At 37.6% G+C, this 24,048-nt stretch overlaps 1 protein-coding gene across 1 annotated transcript in view; it reads left to right on the plus strand.

Moving 5' to 3' along the window:
* LOC104526210 (LIM domain-binding protein 3) overlaps nt 1-24,048 on the plus strand; it is a gene marked incomplete at its 3' end in the record, with an annotated part of 54,849 nt that overhangs the window by 10,864 nt on the left and 19,937 nt on the right. The window contains exon 2 of the mRNA XM_010169594.1: nt 22,239-22,390. Within this exon, the coding sequence (XP_010167896.1) occupies nt 22,239-22,390 (152 nt within the window). The remainder of the gene's footprint in view (nt 1-22,238; nt 22,391-24,048) is intronic.

A 24,048-nucleotide genomic window follows, 5' to 3' on the forward strand; every position in this document is an offset into this window, starting at 1 on the left:
AAAATATGCAGGATGTGCGGGTGCAGGAAGGAGTTGGCTACACAGGGTACATTATGGACGTTCATAAACCCCCCCATAGCTGTGGGGTTTCTTGTTTCTCCGATTACCTGCATTCCTGTATTAAATAGTCTTCCTTGCAGCTTAGGTTCCCCCACATAGGGTAACAAATACCAATATAATTTCTGTGTTGGGAATAGGGTGTATCCCCACCAAGAATTCCTGGAAGAGACTTTCCTCCCTTCACAACCCCAGATCATATGGCCCACAAAACAGTGTTTTTGCCCTGTTCATCAGCAGTTTCCTTCTCCTACATTTCTGTGCTTAAGTTTCTGCAGAGCTTTTCTTCCTCATTCTGCACAATGTCATTTTAGACTATTATCTCCAACTTTCTCTGAAGAAAATATGCTGAACATAGATAGTAAGACACATTAATCTTCTTAAAAAAAAAAATACAAGAAGATAGTAGTTGTGAACGTTTCTGTAAGTTCTTCACGGCAAAACACAGGACTATGTCAATCTTCCTTAAGCCCATGTTGTATCTTCTGAGGCTAACATATACTTTACTGAATTTCTATAAAACATTCTTTAGGGGACCTAAAGAAATATGCAAGTGAGCAAAAGAGTTAAAAAAAAAAAATCTGCCCTGCAGAGTAACAGCAACAAGCTTTTCTGGAAAATGTGCCCTGTGAAGATGTGTGTGTGTGTGTCCTGAATGTCCATAGAAATACTCCAGTGACTCACATCAAAAAGGTTTGGGTCTTCAACTTCTACAGATCTAGTATTTCTTCTTTTATACAATCTGATAACATGTTTCTAGCTTTGGGAGTCCTAGGTGAATAAATAGGGGGGAAAAAACAAAGCAGAATAAACCCTCTGTAAACTCCATAGAGAATTTGTGAATTAATTCATTTTTAACATCAGATCAGTTTCATCTAGACTCAATTCTAATCCCTTTCCTAGTAAGAATGGGAAGAAGTCTAAGGACTGATGATTTCTTTGAACAAACTTGCTGTTTGGAAGAGTATGAAGTGCTGTTTTTTCCACAGTGCATGTGACTTGTTCTAGAGGTTATCCCAGCTTGTGGGAACATTCCTGGCCAAAAAAAAAAATAAAAAAGTGATCACCACTTCCACTATACTGAAGACATATTTGCAGTATGATTGACAAGATGAGGAGGTGGTATATAATTTCTTTGCACATCAAGAGACTTGGCAGCAAATGAAACCAAAACGAGAACTTAGCTGCTTTATTTATCCCTTGAACAGGTGCAGTACAAGCAGCTGCAATAAGATCTTTTATACATTCTGCCCACGATTCCCTGGAGTTCATGTGTCCTAAAGACAACCTGGAAAGGAGGCAGGGCACTCTCTTGTACAGTATTATATTTTATAAGTACAGTGTGAGATGCTGATCCTTCCATGAGGAAGGAATTCAAAGCTGGGTCTGAGTTTCATGCCATTTGATGATATGGGTAGATGTCTCTTTCTCTTGCCACTCTGAGTGTTTATCTCAATTACTTAACTTTTTTGTTTTATTAAGACTCTTCATAGCCAGGAAACAACACAAAGGAATAGTTTTAATATAATCTAACACTTAGTTATTTGCCTTATTAACTGAACATTTGATGAGTTATATCTGAGGAAAGCATCCCTAAGAGGGCTTATAAACAATATTACTTTTTTGTCTATATTAAGTCTTGATCCTCGTCCACTGGTTTTGCAAAAATTGGATTGCGTCTTAATATTAAATGCATCTCCAAGCTTAGGAGGCCAGGGAAGATCTCTTGCCATGTAGCTAATTGTTAAGCCTCTTTGTTCAATGTGTAGATAAAGGTTTTAGAAAGATACTTTCCTTGTTGACATTTAGTTTTAGAACATCTACAGTGAATGTTCTGTCTTGGATGCCAAAAGTCCTTAGTTTTAATCTTCCCCTAAATTATCTGCTCTCAGCTACTGTCTGAGAGTAGTGGCTATCTATCCCATACATCCACACTAGTATGAGACTATCCTGGGAAATACTAAGGCTGTAAAGAGAGATGTGTAGAAAATAATGTTTAGAATATTATCTTTTTCCACTGCCAGCAACACAATTTTACAATAACAAAATATGGATCAGGAACTAGCAAGAAAAGCCCCCAAATTGCCAATGTCTCTCTGAAGGAGGGTGCACACCATCTTCTGAAGCTGTTCATATCTTCCCACCATTTCTGCAATTATGTTAATGTGATACTGGGTAAAAATTGTTTTTCTCAGTGCGTCATAAGAGAAAATCATTTTTCCGGCTAAATTCTAACACCCAACAAGAGCTGATGGTGGCCACCTTGAAGAGATGAAGTTGAAACATCTAATTGTTTCTTAACATTTATTTGAATATTTTAATATATTTAATGAGTAAAGCTGTAATATTAAAAGCTCCAAATCCCTATGTTTATTTCTATTTGCATTTTTTTGGTTTGATTTTTTTTTTTTTAAAGAAAAGAAAGGAAATGTGAAATCAGAAAGCATGTTTGTTTCGAAAGATATCAAATCCTGAGAATAGTTTAAGGTGGTGGTGGTGACTTGTGATGTCCTTGGTACATTTTTAGTTAAGCTTAGTTTTACATTTTTGGTTGGTACGCAAGAAGTGTTCTCTCCATTTTCCCTCCTGAATATGTACTGCTTGTGACCTGTGTTTATCTTTGAATGCAAATGGCCTATAAAAAATCTCTTCTGATTTTTTTTTTTTTTTTTTTGTAAACCTGTGATGACCAGGTACACTTGATGCATATAATAATATATATAAATTCTCTGTCATTTTTCACACTGTGACTTACATTTTTCCCAGTTTATCTTGCTTTGCAGTATAAGTAGAAATCTAGACTATTTTGATGGTATCTTTTTTTTTTGTCCAGTTTCATTCCTTTATTATTCAAGGACACAGAGACTTGGATTTTTCTCCCAACTGTAGTGCTTTGTTTCTTTTTGGTAATCTTTTTGCATGGTACCTTGCCTAGTTAGACAACAGTTTTGATGGCCATGGATGTTTTCTTCTGGGATGAATTTGCAAAACTTATCCAACAGGCTCAGCATCTCCAGCTGAACTTGTGAGCACTACAGTGACACCAAGGACAAATAGCCATTGGTTTGACTGTGTCTCTTGACACTTCCCTCTCTTCCTCTGGTGACTTGTATCACTTTGTATTGCAAGTGGTTTGCGCTGTGACAATTCTCAGTTTAATTAGATAACAGAGAGTGCCATGGCCTCATGTTTAAGGAGAGCTGCCTATAAACTGCACTTAAAAGTTAATAGTTTGAATCTTACATACTTAGCTTTGAAATATGGCTTTTAGTTCCTGTAATGCTTGACATTGTCTTGAAATTTATTGTCTTTTTCCTTTCTATTTTTACCTCTGACGCCTCCATCTTCTGGTTTTTAAGGGTAATTTTCATTGCAAAGACTAGGACAGGTCTTTATTTTTTGATTAAAATTACATTGTCCATTTTGAGATGGTATCCTTTTTTGCTAGCTTCACTCCAACCCACTCTTATCCTTAGTCTCACCATAAATATACCTGTTTATATCCTCTAAGTAGAAGCCCAAGTAAGAAGTAACTGCAAGACTGGACAAACTGCACAGATACTGGAAATAACAACCATATATTCCAAGACAGTGAGGTTGCTAGCAAGCTATGCATATACTAATGGATATCTAGGATACATGTGGAAATTACTGGTAATTTTTGCTATCTCCATCTTTCACTATCAAAGCATTTGCAAATAGCCTGCTAGGACTGTGATAATATATTGAGATTTAAGTTTGGATTGAGTAATGTCAAAAGAAATGCCAGGGTCAGGTCTGAAACAAGAAAGACCACTGTGAGCCTACATACTGGCATAGGACCATAAGGAAGAAGTTTGAAGTCTTGCCTGGCAGCTATCCTTATATAACAATCCTTCTATAATAATGAACACAAGATTAATCTATTTTAATTTAAACAAGGAAGTTAGTAACTTGAAGAATAACTAGTCCTGCTTCAACTTTAGTGCTTGCTCACAATATTTGCAGTGGGGCTTAGCACAAAGATGATCTATTGTGTTAATCTGTATGTTATTTTAAATATGTTCTGGTGTTGGTAGCAAGAAGCAATGTTCCCCAGTACGGGTAAAAAAACCCCAAAAAACAACCAAAAAAAGTAAATTCTCAATAGTGTGAGAAATTATTTGGTTCCTTTAAAGAACCAAAGCTATTCAAGTCATTAAAGTTTAGGTAAAATATAATTAAAAAATTGTTTTGATTTCTTATACTTTGGACTGAGTACTGAGTCTCTGTGATGTGCCCAATTCCAAATGTCAATCTTTTTTCTTTTTTCCTTAATTTTATCAAAGTATAAAAGTATTGACTGAATGAGATGCTATTGTTGGCAAGCCTTTGATGGGCACTCCTGGAATTTCACGACTTCTGTTTTATCTGAAATCTCACTGGCTCTTGATGACAGACAAACTCTGGTTTTAGCATTGCACTGAAGGTCAGGCAAATGCCTGGTTTCCAAATAGAGTAACTGAAGATACTGGGACAGATTTATTCCTGGTATAATTCCACTAGTTCTATGAAGTTACAGGGGAAATATATTTGTCAAGAGAGCCTTATGAGTTGAAGGATAATACTGGTGTTCTCAATCACTTGTGTATAAAAGGAGGTTGGAAAAAATATTATTTAACATAAAGTTAAAATTCCCTCTGTTAGAGAAATGCTATGCTCACTAAGATAAGAGTAATAATTTTACCTGATATAAAGCACCATAGCTCCACTAAGGAAACTGAACACCATAGAATGTGGTATTTTTTCTAATATCTGAGAATCTAGTTCTAGTTTTTTAATCAGAGGTGAGGTTGAGGTTTTCTGGCTGTTGTATATGTATTATGTATCTTAGGGTTAATCTAGGCAACATATACACTGCTTAGGCTGCTTTCCTAGTGGTGTTTGGGATGATTCTGTTATTTTTCACAGACCTTTCATTTTAGCTACAGTTTTGGCATACCTCAAGTCTGTAAACTGACTATCAAGCAGACTGGTTAGATATTTAGCTTCATTTTTTCAAGTTATCCATGACCTTTTATCAATTACCTTAATTCATATATAAAGCCATATATTGATTTTACAGATGGATCAAGAAATGTCAGGAGTAATTTTTGAAAATGAAAACTAGGTACTTTTGTAGCATTGTTTAGGTATTAGGAAAGGAATAATAACCTTCTTTGTAGAATGACATTGCAAAGGCCAAAACTACTAAAAGCTGTGAAAAATTTCTTATAGGAGCAACTTTGTTGCACAGGTCATAGCCATATTGACTGTTTCGAAATCATTGTGAAAAGTGGAGGAGCATATGCATGCTTATGGATGCAAGAAATGTATGTGTGTCGGCAGGAAGGTATAGCTATGGCTAACAAAGAGGGGCTTTTAATCTTCTACCTTGTTTGAGTGAATTGGTCCGTCTGCGTTGGGGACATACAAAGTAATAGATGCAGAGAGATCCTTTGGTTGGTAGAAGCTGTCATCTTCTATGTCACTTTGTGCCTGAAGGACTAGGAGTATATTGATTACCAACATCCTGTGATATTGGGAACAAAAATTCAAGATTAAGTTTTCACAAAGAGGTCATTATCAACCATGTGAAATAAATGTAAACTACATTTTACATTTTGTAAAATAGATGCAGATACAATTTTTACAGTTCTGCGGCAGAAATGTATCCCTTAAAGCTCAAACAACGTGTTTTAATACTTTGGTTTTACTTTCATCAAGAGGTTACGTTTCAGTAAGCTTTTCCCTCAGAGGTGGCAAAATGTTTCTTTAATGACAAATACCCTGATGATTGTGAAGTACAAACAACTGTAGCCATGACAAGGCAGGATTTCTTCCAATTCAGTTAGCTTTGGATCTAATGCTATACCCTGAAGGCTCTGCTTTTCCAAACCATTCACAACATATGCTCTCTTTAAATCTATCAAACTGTCCTGCACTCACTCTATACCCTGCCTTCTAATGTCAAAGCAAATCTATGTTCTGCTTGTGGCACCTGCTGTGGCACATACTTCAGCTACTTTAGGGTAGTACTAAGCATACCACCATACTTAAAAGTCCTGTCAACATAGCTGTGATAAAGCCCCTTTGGAAAATATATAGCTTCACCCTAAAATAATCATTTATCATAACTCATAAGGGAGAATTAATTGGCATTTAGTTCTTTTAATAATTTGGATTAGTGCCCTTCATGAAACTGGACCATATTTGTTAAGTAGAGGCCTCATCTAGAATAGGAGTACTTTCATTTTAACAAAGCAAAACAATTTCTGTTACAAATAAACTCCATTTTAAAAAGATACCCAAGAGTAAATATATTAGCAAATGCCATTGCACTAAATACTCATAAATCAGGCTTTGGAAACACGAGGCTGTATTTCTAGACACTATCATAGCTTAGATTACAAGTTTATAACAAAAAGAGATGAAACTTTTCCTTTAGTAATATCAACACAGTTCAAATGATGTGTTAACAAAATGCTATATTGTATTATTACTGTCTACAGTGGAAATACCTGTGCTGTGGATTGACAAATACTTTGTCTATAGCTTATGCAAAAACATACAGATCCGTCAGCCTCTCTGGCATGTTACATATTATGACTGGATTTGAGTGTGTGCTCTGTCTACACATGGATGATGTTTCTCAGTTGATTGTTATGTCTATTACATAAAAGTACAAAGGGAAACAAAATATGTTTTCAAGCGGGAGGGAGGGGGAAGTTACTTTTTTATTACTAATTCATGTTTGCTTCAGAAGTTTCTGTAGTTATCCCTTCTTCCCACTGAGATAAGTGTACAACTCCAAAATTGGAAATCCAGTCTCCCCTAAATCCACTATATGTTGTTTTTTTTTTTTTTTAAAATGGGACACCATGTTTCATAAGTTTATCCTGACCATTAGTTGCTTAAGAGAACTCCAGAGAAATGTAGGTGGATCCTTTTGATCCTGAGGACCGTTCTCCTGACTCTTTGCCATATTAAATATGGGCTTGTTGTCTGCATTCTGCCAACACAGGCATCTTTAAACTTTAATTTATGTGACTTAGGTTATATGTCATTCAAAGACTGCAAAGATTGTGTGCTTTGAGTGTTCACATACGGGAGCAGAAAAGGACGGTCTGGTGCAGAGAAGGAGGGTGTGCTACACATTGGCTTTGCAAGATGGCAAGTTAGGTGTGAGCTGTGGCCGTGCTCTCTTTTGTGAAGCAAATTTGCTGTTGCCCTGGCCATAGTCATTAGAGAGGGGTTCTCAAATCTAAAGGTGAGATGGACTTACAAGTTCTTACTTTAGATAAGAAGAGCAGGAAGGTTGCTGTTCAGGACAGGAGGAAACAGGGACATGAGCACCAAGCTGCCCCAAATCCTTAGTTTTACTTCTATATTCACAAAACCAGCAAACATTAACATAAAACTCTGGGGTGGGGGGGGAATAGAAGAGCTTTTAGAACCCTATTGTAAGTTAAAGGTATGTGTTCCAAATGATATTTGAGGATAACTCATTGATATTTTGCCTGAGGTGAAAAAGCAAACTATGATTTGCTATTGCCAGGCAGCCATGCAGTCATTTGTAGTGCTACAAAGCAGTTAACAGAGAAACTGAAATACTTGCATTTGCACTGAAGAGACAAACTTCATTCTAAGCAGTGGGGAATTGGGACCATAATATTTTTGCTGTGCTGAAGCTTTATTTCTATTGTGCTGGCAGACAAGACAGAAAAATAAAATCCCAAGAAACAGTTCTCTGATCCTCCAGGGAAACAGGCTAGGGTCACAGGAGGATTATGCACAATGGAATTCATTTCCTGCGTGAGACTCCTTGACTCACTAACTTCCACAACAGCTTGATTTACACCTTACTTGGGGAAGGCACTTGTAATCATGCTGTTTCAAAAGCTGCTAGTCTTAGAGCAGTTCTGTTCTTTGCCCTTCCTTCTTTAGAAGGATTTAACTGCTTTTGATATTCAGACCTTCAGTTCTGCATTCTTTTTTTTTTTCCCCCTGATTATCAGTGTACCTACTAATACAAGCGCAAGACTTTCTAATTGCACACTGATACAGCATAGACAGCACAGCCTTATCGGTCTTTACATAAGATGAGCATGACTTTGTGTCATATCTGAGTTGCAGCCAGCAAAAGCTCAGTTTGCCAGCCTAGTGCTTTTTCTCTCTGGACTATCACATTGCACATTCTTACAGGGTCATGCATGATAAAAAAGGATAAGGGGCCTCCAAAGAGACGTGACTGATACCTTATTGTCTGCAGAGCTTTTACCTCTGCACTATCACTGCAAATCTCTTCACAGAGGCTGCAACAGATGCTAGAATTATTGCTTAGAAGACAGGGCAGAGGAGCATAGAGCTTGAGATCCATGCTTTTGTGTCAATTCTGTTTGTCTGTGGTGTTCACACAGAGCAGTGAACTTAGATATCTGAGATTTTGGATGTTTTGAAGTGGAGAGTGAAGACAGTGTCTTGTTCTTCTCTGACATGGCCAAAATCTTGTAAAATAAGTTTTGTCTTTTTCTTATGTCTCAATTTCTCCTTTTTATCTATTTGTATTTTTATTAGGAACTCATTTTAATGCCTGGATGATTTCTTTATAGCAGGCTTCTGTTTCATTTGCCCCAAATACTGTTTGATGTCTTGTTTGCCACTCTGAAACATGTGGATTCTTTATTTGCAACACTTGTATTAGCCTGACGTACAGGGCCAGGGAAGGTCTGGGCCCAATATGTGTGCACTTGTACATATGTGGAAGAGAGACTTCAGTGCCTCACTCTTTAAAACCAGAGTACTTCCTCAAATTTCTAGTATGTCTTTTCATCAGAGAAGTCAGCTAGATTAATCTAAGCTTACATTTACATATTCTCTTTATGGTTGATGCATAAAGCTTTAATATTATCTACTATGACTGTCTGGTACAAAGATCAGAAAAGGACTGTACAAATATTTATGCTTAATATTTCACCCTGCAGTCTTGGGAGTCTCTTCAATTTGATTATAAAATTTTGCTGGTAAAATGCTATTTGCAGTAGTGTCTCAGTGTTAAGATGGAATAATAGGAGTCTTTTTCTAGTTCTGACTGGATAGCTGTTGAAGAATGGCATCATTATGAAGTTGTTGCTTTGTAGATATAGAATAGAATGTTAATGTCACTGTATGGAATAGAAATTACTTTTGTTTTAATGTAGGCTAGACTGAGTATGACCCAGAAGTCTCATTGATATGATCTGTAACTGTGAAGGAGCTCTTTTCTGAGGATTTTCTGTAGGAAATACACAGGAAATGGAACCAGAAGGTAGAGAGTGAGTTTCTTTCAATCCTGGAAATGATACAAAAAGGCAGAGGGGAAGGCCATTCAGAAGAAAATGCCTGTCACCAGCTGACAGAACCAGATGGACATAATCTGTGGTACTATTTAGAATATGTCTAGTAAAAGTTTGGGAGCATCTTCAGACATTATTAAAATACATATGTTGCTCCCGTATCATATACATTTATAATCTTACAGTCTCTTGAAGAGCTGTATAATTCTATAAATAGAAGACCCATCCTAGGATAAAGAGAGATTACTACTACAGCTCCATTTGGTGCTTTTGTCTGCCCCAGAAATCTCCTCAGCTGCCCACTAACCATCCAGGCATTCTTAATTTTCATTTATTTCCGCTTCTTGGTATCTGAAGTAAAAGCCTCCTGTTGTTAAGTAGGTGCACATTCACTTTGAGAAAGCTTTTCTGCTGCCATTGTAGTTGGCATGGTCTTGATGTGGAGCACATCAAAGTTCCATCACTGACAGGTGTTAAATACTTTATCTGCAAACATGATTCGTGAGACTAAGCAATGTTATTGGTCAAGATGCTGTGAGAAAAGGAAGGATATAAAAAAAGGAAACAGATGAAAAATAAAAACTGGGTGGGAGCCAGTCATCCACTAAGTAAGCTCCTGATTTAAGAGGGTTTAGGGAAACTTGGCCAAGATCAAACTATGACAACATATTAAAACTTCAGAACGCCTACAGATTTTGTTTGCACATGTGTGTACAGCTTTGAAAAATATTACTGTAAATATAACTCTGCCTAGAACAGAGAACTTTCATAATTCAGTCAGTCATAATTCTGGCTGGATCCGAGATTTGCATGTTGGTATTAGGGAATACATCAGTTTTTAAAGACATTTATGTTTTATGCAGCCCAAAATGTCACTTCAGTTTAGCTGTTCAGATGCTTTTTTGATGACAAAATAGTGATGGAGCTCATTGTCCTGCAGTTTAGCTAAGTCCTCATTTGAGATTCAACCTATTATGTTAGCTTTTTTTCCTACGTATTCCTTTCATTCCTTATTTGTATCAGGCAAATAATGGTTTTACTAGCAGTAGGAATCCCTATTAAAGTAACTGTCATATCTTTTGATCTACACAATTCATGTTTTAGCAATTCATTTGGTGTCAGATGAAGGAAAAGAGACAAATTTGGCACAGAAAGGCAGACTACCTTAAGACTTTCTGAAAGTCTTTCTTGGTCAGACAACAACTTTCCTGCTGCCTCTTCCAAACCAGTTATTTTGGCATGCTCTGCTGCAGAAGTTAGTGTCTAACACAGCCAAGGAAAACACTGTTAAACCAAATTCTGAACTTGATTGCATTTCTTCCATGAACTTAAATAGATGACCTGTGAACATTTATTCCATTACAAAATATGCAATCAGACTATCCTAATTAGTGTATTTACCCTGGACCAGGAGAGGAAAATTCCTAATTTGGACATGCAGAGTTTTGAAAGTAATTGTGGCTAGGTGTGTAGCTCATTACAACCTCTGCTTCCAGTGCTTCTGAGGAAAATGTCTGTAGTTACCAAGGAAGGGATGAAAGCTTTGAAATGGAAATGAAGCACCCTGAAGAATAATTCTGTTGTGTCCAAGCTATGTGTAAGGTACACAGCTTCATGACCCACGAGCAGCAGTGCTCTGAATCAAGGATGAATTAATATCTTTAAGAATCAGAACCACATTCATCTAGATAAAGCCTAGCTAAATATACCAAGCAGGTTTCATACATAACTTACGCACCTAACCTTTGTTACCTAAGAATGTTTAATTAGATGTGAATGTGTAAGCCATTTTTTAAAAATCTGCTCTACGCTCCTAAACCACTGATCATACTGCCAAACTGGTAGAAATCTTTATGATTCACTGGTACTTTCCTTCCAAATACAATTAACTACGTGAAAGAAATAGGAATGTACAGAGGAGTGAGAGCTGAAGGCCCTAGCTGAAACACACTATTAAAACCTGTGTGCTCTGGAAGAGTAATCCTGCCTTAGCTTGGTGCTGTTTATACCTGTAAATGGTGAACGCTAAATCTAGATGAGGTAAGACAGGAGAGAAGCAGAGTACTCAGAAAGGAATTGGCAGAAACGTTGCTCCCGGGTAAGACAGGTAAAAGTGTCACTGACCTGTGAGATCATGACTGTATTGCAGGCAAATCTGCAGGCTGTGTTTTGCAGTGGCCTTTTGGTTAGACAGAAGGTGTTCATTCACAACTGATGGTTGCCCACTTTGCTATCTGTAATTAAAACAATAGAGATTTTCATTGGACACTCTGGAATGTAGTACAAAATAAAGTTGCAGCTCAAGAAGGTGAAAGGCTGTCCACAGTGGTGTGTCAGCTGGATGGGGAATACTGATCAGGCGTCTCTTCCTGCCTTAGTACCTTCTTTCAAGTGCCAGTTACTGGTGATGGTCTTTGCACATTGAAATCCCTCTCCACACGCATGCAGGGTAACTCCTCAGGGAATTCAAAACCTGTCATCAGAAACAACAGACCAGCTTGTGCACAAGGTAGTGCTTCTCCAGGCACCTAAAAGACAAGTGGGTGAATGTTGACAGAGTAGGAATACACCTGGTATTACTGCTGGCAAGGGGTCCAACTGTTGTCCTTGACAAAACAATAACTAAGTTCTTCTGTGCATGTCAAAAAGTTTCTGATTTTCATACTGTGGAAGGAGTTCTATTTTTCTAACAGTGAGTATCAGGAACATGCTGCTGAGTGGGATGGTCAAGTAAACATGCTTTACCATTTTGGAGAACTCTGGAGGGACTGGGAGTTTGAATAAATAATTTTCCCTCTGAAGAAAAAGTAAATTCCCAGTAGTTTATCCAAAGATAATTGAAGCTGCTTGAACTATGCACTCTGCTGAATTAGGAATCCTGAGATCACAGGCTCTTGTCTTTATCTGGAATGCAGATGCCCCAAGAACAGCTTTCCCTTGTGACTGGGAATTTTTGAGTCAAGTTTCAGCCCAAAACTTAGGCATAAAAATAGAAGACATGATATGATGAAGGTGAGTTGGCATTGTTTGGATCTTCAAACACAGGTCAGTTTAAATGAAGAGCCATTCACCATAGGCAAATTAGTATTAACTAGCTGAGGTCATTAATTTCTTAAAGCTCTTTCTAAATAACTTGCTTCTAAATCAGCTTATGGCTTCTCAAATTTATGGGACATTCTTGTTAAAACCTTATTTCAGTGTGCTCTTTTTGATGTTGCATTTTCTTAATTTGGCAGTATTTTCAGTTGTACCTTTCAGGATGTGTTGGCTTATAAACAATATTGCTATTTAATGAAGACTTCCTGTAAATTTTCAGAACATAATATCTTTGTCCTTTGTGCAATGTTTTGGAAAAGATTTTTACTTCAGATTCTCCCAAGGAAATGGTGCAGGTTGGGAAGAAAAGCTGATGAAGCAGTACTCTGTGTCCAGGTTACCTTTGTGTGTAGCACACCCAGCTGATCTGGCTTCTTTCTCACCAGAAATTAAACAAGCTTGTGAGCCCTAGATTAATGTAGGAGCCACTCTGTCCGGTTTTACTTCGCCGCCTGTTTCATCAGAAGCTTGATGGTAGGTGGGGAAGAGAAGTCAAGTAGGTAAACTGTTATGATCACTGAACCTACCCATCTTGCATTAGTAGTTGAACAAAAGTCACTATCTTTCTCAATAAATGATACTTTATCTATCTTAATTAATTTGATTTTTTTTATTTTGAGTCTGAAATAGCCTTTAGCTACAGACAGTACTAGTATGTTAAAACATTTCATTTCTATTATTTCATTTTCTCTTTAATCAGGAAGCCATTCTAAAACCACGTAAAAATTGGTTATTGTAGAGTATGTGGAAAATACTATATGGAAAAATAAAATAAATTAAAAACTTTTCAGCTTAATACTGCTGTGTGGCCTGAAGCCACTGTGAGCCACTGTGGGAAGGTACTCAGTTAAGTTTATGCAATGGAGGATTATAAAGCTGATGGATGTAAAATTCACTTAGAGGGATGCTTTTACCTTGTGAATACGATATATGTCACTGGCATGTACTTTGTCAAAAAAACCCTGTTGTTTGGGTTTTTTTATTATATTCTGCTAGCTTTAAGTAGGTGATTTTTTTAGATTGCTGTACCCACCACTATAATGAGTTAAAATACCCAAAACCAGCATTGGCATCATTATATAAAGCTCAGTCCTTACCCTCAGCAATAGCCACATCCCTCCTCAGTCAAGATACAGGAGAGGTAAAACAAGCTGCTTCCTTTTTTAAAATTCAGATTGTGTTGTTTTAAATTATTATTTTGTCAGTCTTCTCTTCACAATCTTCAACAAAGCAAGTTTTCCCTTACAGATTTGAGATTATATCAGTATGTTCAAATTATTCCCTGTTAAATAAATGTGGTTTCTGTGGCTTCACAAGGGAAGGGACAGCTCTGTGTTTGAAAAGCTACGAGAACAAAGCTTAAGCTATTACATTTTAATAGGTAAAAGAAGGATCCTCAGTCTCTACAACTTCCCTTGCTTCCTGAAGTTTATGTACCTGTTAAATGTGTCAAGACTGTATTTTACCTGCTACATCTTTAAATTTCCAAGGATCCTGCAGGGATACCTGGCAGGATGTAATATTATGTACTAAACATGATACAGCATATTACACAAAAAATCTGCATTGCACTTTCTCAGGGGAACTTTGCTTCGGTTCTTTTTTTATTCATGTGGATCTTGAAAGGAGTTCAGTCTCTGAAGTTTGAAGCCTGTGCTTTTGTTTATTCTCCCATAGAGCATGGATGAATGCTACAGCTACAAATCAGTTATTCTTGTGGATAAGGAGAGTGTTTAATGAGTAATTGATGCTATATAGTGGATAGTTAATGCTGGGCCATCCAACTGAAACAGATTCACACTGGGCAATATGGCCTCTGGAAACCTTAGATGCAAAAGTAATGGCATACTGAGTGTAGTTCCTGCAAATTTAGTTTTGATTCAACATCTCTGTCACTGTGGACATGTGCTGCATTTCATCTTCTCTCATACAGATGCATTTCTGTGTGTACTATACTATTCTAGCATCTATAGGCAAAGCATGGAATTGAATACTACATATTTCTGGTTGAGAGACAGGACTGTTATTCACTGTGTCAAACTGGCAGCTTGTATTTTAGTGATCAGAGGTAGAATTACTCCTCTGGTATTCTGGTGTCCTAAAACAAAAATAATGCAATAAACAAATGCACATTTTAAAGAACAGTTAAATGTAAGCCTGCATCAATGTAATAAGCACTCTAATTTACAAACACACAGGAGCAGAAGAGTTACTTATATATCAGTCAAATCTGTGCTGGAACTTCAGGATTTAATTCAAACTCAAAGCTATTTTGAGTTGCTTAATATCAGAATTGGCTGCAAGCCGCTAACTGCCAAACTAAAACTCTCAGTATTGTCTCAAATGCCCTTTTAGTTAGTCCTTATTGTTGCTGAACTGATCAAAAGCCCTTCAAAGTTATAAAGCATTGTGATCTTTAGTTATATACAATGAAATGCATTAAGCAGAATTAACCTGAAAAAAAAATTAAAAGTCTTACCATAGGGGACAATAGCAAAAGACATAAACCTCTCATTATTCCTAGTGCTTGTAGGGGGAGACAACACAAATTGCATCTGCATGAATAGGTCAAAAAACTGCACAGAATATAGAAGTCAAGAAGCCTATAGCTGTGAAAATGTGAAAGGCCATATTGATAACTGAGATCTGTCTAGTTGAAACACAGACATCTCATCTTATAAAACTGCCTTAAAATGAATTAAAATTTGAAAAAGAGAAGTAGGGAAAAGGAAGGGGAAAGGGAACCTTTGAAGAAACTTGGCAGTTCTGATCCTACAAGCACTTAAGAGCTGAGTGTAACTTTGCTGTGGAAGTCAACAGATGTGCTCGCACACACAGGGCTGCTACAATACTAAGGATCAGTACCTCAGGTATAGTGTCAGTTTTGATTTGCATTAAGGTTATTAAACTATTTGATACTAAAGAAGTTACTTGTTCCTTAAAAACTGTTGTCATAACAAAACAATTAATCAAAGTCTCTTTATATAACTCAGCTCTCCACTTGCATTTCATTTCTGCAAGATACAGAGCGCACACTATCTTGGCACAGTACGTGATGCTAACTGAGAACAGACTGAATAAATCTAACAGCTATTTTTAGATGAAGATTGGGAGAAGAGAGATTACTATTAGTCATACCATACAAGATTTAGAGAGCTGCATAGTCTTCTAGCTATGCCAACATATCCTATTAAAAAGCCACATCCACAATTTTACTATCATCTGTGTAGTTGATGTACGTAGACGAGTCATGCTTCTGACAGGCTAAGCTGCAAACTCCGAAATATTTCCTTTTTTAATTTTTTAACAAAGGATTGAAAATTCTTCAAGCAGATAATGTGGCATTGAGGCAGGGGGTGGAATTATCTTCCTTCCAGCCTGGGAGAGGAGCATTCACACTCACTCACAAAAAATCCCCCAAAGCCTTGCCTAGGGCAATCCCCTAAGCATTACCTATGCGCTTCCTTTCATTTCCCAGCTGAAAATCTTTTACATTTGGCTTATTTTCATCTCCTGGGTCTATTTAGCTTGGCAAGAAGAGCTAGCAGTCTTCTTCCTTGAAGAGCCTGTATATTGTGCTTGAACAGCAGCCTTGTAAAGGCATTAAGTAGAAGGAAAATTTCTAGTGTTAATTGAGGTGGTATCATTCCAGCATGGCCTGGCATACCTGAGACTGCGGTAAGCCAGATAGCTCCAATGCCAAGAACCCTTCTGCTCTTGCAGTACAGCTTTCAGCACAGGGTGTCCTGAATTCTAAGTGCTTGACTGGCTGTTCCACAAAATCTCTGTGCTGCTGTGCCATCGTGGCTCCTCGTACCCAAGAGAGGTAGATTAAAGCTATTTTGGGTGTTCTCACATGTATTGTAATCTCCCTTCCTAACTACAGATGAAGCGTATCCTGAGAGGCCACTTCAGAGTGTCTCTGCAGCTTGCCAGCTCAGCTCTGTTTAATATAAATGGAAGCTCTTCAAGGTGTCAGTGGCATATTTTGCAGATGCCATGAGTGTTCATTTAAGGCAGGTTTTGTTGTCTCATTAAAACCAAAAAAAAACAGAAAAAAAAAAGGTGAAGCTTGGTAGTAAATGGAAACAATGAGTTATATTCTTTAGGAAAATGGTAGCTGCAAAACCAGAATTTTCTTTAGGTTTGGTTAGTGGTATGTGCAAGGACTTTCGTTTCCAGTTTCCTACAGTCCTCTATCACATGTAATCAGTCTTGCTCAGCTCTCCCATCTGACACTGAAAGGTGTAAAAGCCACCATCAAAGACAGTGGGATGTTTGCTGTATGGTATAGGTTATCTTGGCTATTTCTTTCTTTGTTCCTGTTTTATGCCTTCTGGCAATGTGTCAAATTAAATGGAAAATATCTGCCTGATGACTTATCCTAGTCAGTTTTATTCCTTTTCTTTGCTGTTTTTTCTTGTCCAGAATTGTCTTATGTTTTCTAAGAAAACCCATTATTTTCCATTTGGAGCTGTTACACATTTATTGTGGGGAGGACGGGGTGGAAAGTGACTCATTTAGGAAACAATAATATAAATTTCCCCGATTAACTTGTTCACAATGGCAGAGGAACTGATGTCTCCAGTCCAGAGATAACTACTTGGATTCATATGGGCATTCACCAGTTTGGTGTAACTGTTCCGCAGTGGGAGAAGTGCTGCTTCAAAGCATGTCTCTCCTCCATTCGGTAGGTCATGCTCCTTTGCATAAAACGAGGCAGTTTTGCTGCTGCTCCCAAGCATTGTGAGCCTGAGTGCTTAGAAAACCTATGAAGGTCTGCTGGAAGCATTTATACAAAAACCTACTTGCAAAAATTTAACAGAGGGAGATTTAAATGCTGTTTTCTCCAATAAGAAAATACATTCTATTTTCTAGTGATCCCTGGTGTCCGTGCATTCCTTTTCTTGTAAGAGTATATTATAGTCTTTGGTAAATGGTAGCTTATGTTCTGTCTCTGATGTCTAGGTTTTCTGACTATGGAAAGGAACATTTTCTTTTAATGTTTTCTTCTGTTCCAGAGGTCCTGAAGAAGAGAGAGCATTCATTCCCAGTGCTTTAGCATATTTCCAGTGCTCATGAATACTTGATTCTCTGAAATATTGTTCTTAAATGAGAAGTGTAAAATATAACTTGCTGATTTGGGGGTTGGGGTCAGGAAGGAGTCAGGCATAGCTCAAGTCCTGGAAAAAGAAGAGGCCTTGGCTAATGCTGCAAGCTGCTGTATTAACACCTTCTCAGTTGTATAGGCCTCCCTATGTATTTTTGTCTGCCTTGTAAATTGGGAGTTCCTTAGGGTAGGAAAGCTGTGTCCTTCCATCTGTGTATACAAGCATTCTTGTCAGTATTTTAACACTCAGCCACTCAAATGCTGCCTGATGCCTATCTCTCCCTCTTTGGAGTGGAGCTGAGGGGGCTTGGATGGGAACACGTGCTGTTCTCAAGGTGGTGCAGCAGCTGCACTTTGTACGCTGCCTCCCAGAGCTCCTGCTAAGTAGTATTTACTCTGCACCCAGCGCAGACTTAATTTTTAGGGCACAGCTGTCACTGTTGTACTATAAATTCACCCAGTATACAGCTCCGCTCACAACAGACTGTAGTAAGAATTCTTTGTAGTGCACTGAAAGCAACATGAGATATCTTCCAGCCTGCCCACTTGCTTTAAGCTGGGGATATTGGAAGTCAGATGTCTGCCTTGTAGGAAATTTGTGAGGGCTGAAAATTCACATCTCTGAAGCAGCAAGTGTTCCTCTGGTTTTCTGAGAGAGGCGAAAGATGCTTGGCTTTTGAAGATGAAGTCTATGCTTGGGCTTGAGGTGCTAAAGAAATACTATTAAAATTAGTTCTTACTGTCAGTGGTACCTTAGCTTGGATTTTATAAATCAGTTGACAGAAATGGCTGTACCTTGACTCTCAGGTGAACATCTCACTGTAACCTTAAATAAAAGCATTTGCAACACCTAGTATCTGAAAGCTATGTTGTAATCCAGAGCAAGTGAGTTAAAGACTATTACAAAGGATTTCAGAAATAGTTCTGTCTTGCCCAGAGATGTTTTAAGAAAAAAACATTGGTGGTCAAATTGAAAAATGCATATTTGGCCTAGACAGTATTGTATTTCTCTACCTTTGTTAATAGCAGAGAGGCTGAGATGAGGGCAAACTAGAACTTACTGTGTAGACAGATCTGGATTTGCAGTCTAATTCGAAGGGTTAAGTAACATTCACCCTTCATTTAAAAATATTTTTTAAAAACCTTTTTAAATAGAAAATAATCCCTAAAGATGCCACAAAGACACAGTGAGATCTCTGTGATTATATTTAGTAAATTTTTAGTAGATCAGAGATGAATTTTCAAAGGAAAATACCAGCAGATAAACATTTTACATTCCATTCCTTTTTGCTGGATCTTTAAAAATGGGAACAAGATAGTTTTGAATGTGCCTTGTCACTTCAGATCTGGCTGCCCTATATCTCCATCTGTACACTGGTACTTTGTTCCCAACAATTACTGACTGTTCTCGATGTCTGCTGTAAATTCAAGTGAATGCTGTGGGTTCACTTGAAAACCTCACAGAGAAGCCTGTTAACTTCTAACTAAAATAAGTATAATTTCATACTTTGATTTCAGTATTTTAGACAGATCGTACATCCAGACTTTAATAATGCTTTCTATATAAAGTTCTACAGAATCAAATCATCTACATAGGATTCTGTTAGCCAGTGGGAAGACTGGGGGAAGGTGTAATTCTCTCCTCATAATTATTGTGGTTCTGAATTACAGATACAATAAACTAGAGCCATCTTTTATGCTTGTGAGTCTTACTGTCTATGAAACTAGGATAAGCTGAATTTTAGAGGTAAAGTGACATCAGTGGAGTGCTGGCCCTTGAAATGGAAATTGGAAAGGCAGAGCTATATGATGGAAGCCAAGATTTGTTACCGTTAGACTTGACTGAAGAGATGACTACAAATCCCTTTCCTTTTCAAATAAAGGTTCACCATCTGGTAAGCTGTGATTGAGATCGTTTCCTTGTCTTTCCCAAGCTGGTTCTTCTGTAGCCCTTCTCAAAAAGGGTGTTGCAATGGCCATAGTTAGAAATGTATATAAATTCAAAGTTACCCAGGACTTTTTTTGATAGATTCAGTCAATACATTACCACTATCTTAAACTAGTCCAAGATCTAGACTTCTTTATCCTTCCGGTGGAAGGTCTGCTTCTCTGCGCTTATTTTGTTTGAAGCATCACTGGGGAATGGAAGGAGAGATGTATGTGTTAAGTAAGAATTTCCAAATTAGGGCAGAAACTTGACTGTCAGTAGCTGGGTTGGTGTTCAAAAACTCGTGTTTCTTCTTGATGAGCAAAAGAGAATGTTACCAGCATTTGGAACCAGCTGTCTGGAGACTGGAATATCAGCATTGCACACTTAATGTTTTGTGCCAAGAACTTGCATGTTTCCCGAGGAGGTAAAAAGTGTTGTCTTAGAAAAGTGATGTGTGAAGATTATTTCTTAAAAAATCTTTATCAAGAAGGCTCAGGCCTTAGTGTATACCTGACTGGCAGACAGTTTATGTTAACAGAGAAAAAGGATAAACTGAGAAACACTGAGAAGTGTCCTTCTTGATGAATCCAGTCTTACTGACTGATTTATCTGAGTTTGGCTTTTGTTCACATTTTTTCCTGACCTCTTATTGCAGATTTTGTTTCTTGACATATTTGAGGGACTGAGCAGGGAAGGGTCTTTGAATAACTATACAAGTACATATGGGTATGCAAATAAACCATATTCTTTTTAGACTTCTAGATTCTATGTACTTTGCACAATGCAGGTCAATGAAATACATAGAAGCTAATGTTTGTATAATAGGTTAGGAGAACTACACTTGTAATATGAATCTCTTTTTTCTACTAATCTCTTTCTATGAGGGTGCATTAGACTGCAGAATAAAACTCGTTGAAACTACCATGAAGTATTTCCCCTACTCCTCAATGTCTTAACACCAAAAAATACGTCAGGGAATGGCACTGCCATTGTCAGTCAGCTCTCTAATTCGCATGAGAACATGATATCTGTGGCTGTCCTTCCCTCAGAAAACATAGAACTCTTAATTGCATTTGTCTCTAATGAAAGGTATAGAAAGCTATCTCTTCCAGTCAGATCAGATCTGGGGTGTTATTTACAGTGCCTAATTCCAAAGTAATCTCTATTTTTAAGTAGAGTCTTCAAGTGTTCAGGGTGCTGTGCTATACTGCCCTGATACTAGAGCTTGTGTTTGAGTAAATTAGCAGCTTCCATTGTCAGATTATGCTGTTAATTAGACTGTCAGCCTCAATACTGAGCCCCTTTAATGGGGTATTAAGAAATGCAATTTTCTGGTTTTTCTTCTTTATCTTTCCTAGTGGAAGAGCACAAGAAAGTAGTCTAGGGAATTGTTTTGGAAGGACTTTTTTGGTTTGAATATGTACATATTTTTAAGTGTTTTGAGGTCATATTAGAAAAGGAATTTCATTTCACATCTCATGAGGAAAAGTATTTGGATTTGTGTTGAGTTTTGGTTTCCTTAGGAGCTTAACTTCACAGTTTCAGCCTGCCTGAATTCACAGGGAAATTTTGTCTCATAATTAGACACATCTTTCTTTTACGTTCACTGTGCTGAAGGATCAGAGTTGATGACTGCAGTCTTTGTTCTAGCATTTTAGGTCATCCTTGATGTTTCTTTAGAAGCGAGGAATGTAAGAAAGTGACTACCTAAAAATAAGAGCAAAGACCTATAGCTTATGTCCATGCCCTTTAAGTACTGAGTGCTGAAAGCAGAGGACTACTGTGATGTGCTCACTAAAATTTGTCTTACTGATGGTATGTCAAGGCTCTTCTGTTTTAGCTGGAGTTCCCTGATGGAGTCAAGTTTCATAAGTAGCTGTAATGTATCAGTGTCATCCAGGTGCGAGCTGAGAGGGCTGTGTAGAATTGAGGTCAGGAAACTGTCCGTTTGGAGAAGATGCAGTCCACAAGGCATTTGGAGCTAACAAAATGTGATACCATAGCAAACGACCAGAATTTCTGAACTGTTATCTCAGTAGTTGAGTTTGTAGTGGAAGCATTGTCGCTTCTTATTTCTAAAAGTGCTGGGCTGCCTTTGGAGCATCAGGTCCAACATGTTGATGAGGTTGTCGTGATCTGTCTTGGCAATGGAGCTATAGTTGTGTGTGGGTAAGGTTAAGCAGAATGATTTCCTATAGAGCTCACTTTAAAAGAGGCAAGGCATGTCCAGGGCCCTTCACACACAGTCATTTTCTGTCTGCTCAATATAATGAATTAATTTGGGGAAAATGGCTTTTAGGAGGAAAAATATAATAAAAATCATACAGCAGATAGTGGTTCATTAGTTTTCCACTTCTGAGTAATGTCTCTGTATACTACTACACTATAAATAATTATAATTATCCTCCTGAGGGGAGACAATCTGTGTTAAGGGAGCCACTGCATTGGACTTTACCTCTCAAAATGGCAGTAATGACAAGTAGTCATTGCCCTGGGCCTTTGCAGAAATGTGAATTAACTTTGAGTTTGTTTAATTTCCATAAATTCTGTTGTTCTACCCGTACAATAATTTATACAGCTATTCCTGTATCTGTTACTGTATTTATTGCTTATCTGTTTGTCATTATAATTCTGGGCAAATCCTCTGTAAATGCTTTGTTCACAGAGTGACTTATCCTGGTAAGACATTTTTTTCTTTTCTTTTCCCACACAGATCACCCCTGGCAGCAAGGCAGCACAGTCACAGATGAACCAAGGGGACCTTGTGGTAGCCATTGATGGAGTCAACACTGACAGTATGACCCACTTAGAGGCCCAGAACAAGATCAAGTCAGCCAACCACAACTTGAGCCTCACTCTTCAGAAGTATGTTGATATAAGTTAAAGTCTTTGCATTCCTAAAGGCATGCTATGAAACCTGTGACTAACTGCTATGTGTTTTATCTTTGCCTGTTAGGTTTATTTGATGTGTTCATGGCACAGATATGAGATGGAAAGCCAAATTTGCTCTGATTCTCGTGGAAATCAGCATGGATTCTTATAGGAATCAGTATGATTGATATGCTATGTGACTGTATCTGTGTTGAATTTAGTCCACTGAATATGGGTGTAATCCCATATCCATTCAGGCTCCTGTTAAAAAATAAATCCAGCAGTGATGTTTCTTTTGCTTATTCCCATGAGGACAACACAGTTTTGCTTAGTCAATTTATGAACAGCTATTCTAGAAATGACCATGGTATCAAGTGTTTTGAGTGCATGGGAGGAGCCTGTCATTCACAGGGTGAATAACCACAGCAGGCTGAGAATTTGTGTTAATGGTCTGGCACCTGTGAGTTTGAAAGTGGCCTCTCTGCATCTGACAGAATAAGAAAGATGTAGCTTGAGTGCCAGAAAGGAGATCAGTAGAACGTGGAGAGGGCAGACTTTCTCATAGAGATGTGATGAAAGTTGTCTTGCCATTGAGAAAGCAAAATCTCTTCACATAACGGGTCTCTTAACTTTTCCTGGTTAAAGTTGCTTGCTTTTTAGGGAACTTGTTCTCAAGTCAGATAACCTTGCACAGGCATTTTCTGTAATAGTTGCATTAATATTTAAAACTCCATAATTATATAAAGCAAAGTAACTGCTATTGTTATTGTGTTGTGGAGAAGATAATTTTTACATAGGCTAGGCAAAGACTGGTACAGAAAGCTTGTTGTAATGTGGAACTACAATTTCTGATAATATACCATAAAATCTCATACTTGGATGTGCGGTAGAGCTAAGCAGTGTCAGGAACAGAATAACACATAAAGGAAAAAGATCTTCAGCTGAGGTTTCCAAGGCAGAGCAGGGTACTCTAAAGCAAGATGTATGGCTGAATTTCCCACAGGGCTTTGTACATCTCAAGTTTGTCTTTAAGTGGGTGTTTCGGATAACTTATAAAACAAGTACACAAAGTAGAAAGATGCTAACAAAATTGCAACATATTTGTTATCTTCTGTGAGAACACTGGGTAGACTTATTGATTTCCTGGAAGTGTAGAGCTTACATATTTCCTGGAAAATATTTTAAATTAAAGCTCTTGGAATGTTCCAGATTTTCTCAAAGAAAAATCTTTGAGATTTTTCTCAAAGAATGTGATCTATGTATCACTTAATGAATGCAAGGGAGGTAGGGAGATACATGGAATCATTTCTGCCACCTTGTGTGTTGTGCATGTGTTCCTCTAGTGTGCCTAGGTAAGATATTCAGCCAAAATTAAACACAGACTAGGAGCCTAATCCTAAATGTACTGAAATAGGCTTTATATCAAAAGCCAGAAGAAACTGGTCTTCCAAAGTTGTTGAGGTAAGGCAAGACACTGTCTTGATGCATATAGTTACGTTCTCATCCTATGAGAATGTAAGCCTACTCCAGCTTCTTTTTGCTCCATTCTAATGAATGCTAGTGATATTATGAATATATGTATATCTTTTAAAAAAAAATACATTGTTCTGGATTATTTTGTATTTAAAAGTTAAACAAAATCCTTTGTGATA

The sequence above is a fragment of the Antrostomus carolinensis genome, unplaced genomic scaffold (assembly GCF_000700745.2).
Source record: "Antrostomus carolinensis isolate BGI_N321 unplaced genomic scaffold, ASM70074v2 scaffold35906, whole genome shotgun sequence".
Classification (NCBI taxonomy): domain Eukaryota; kingdom Metazoa; phylum Chordata; class Aves; order Caprimulgiformes; family Caprimulgidae; genus Antrostomus; species Antrostomus carolinensis.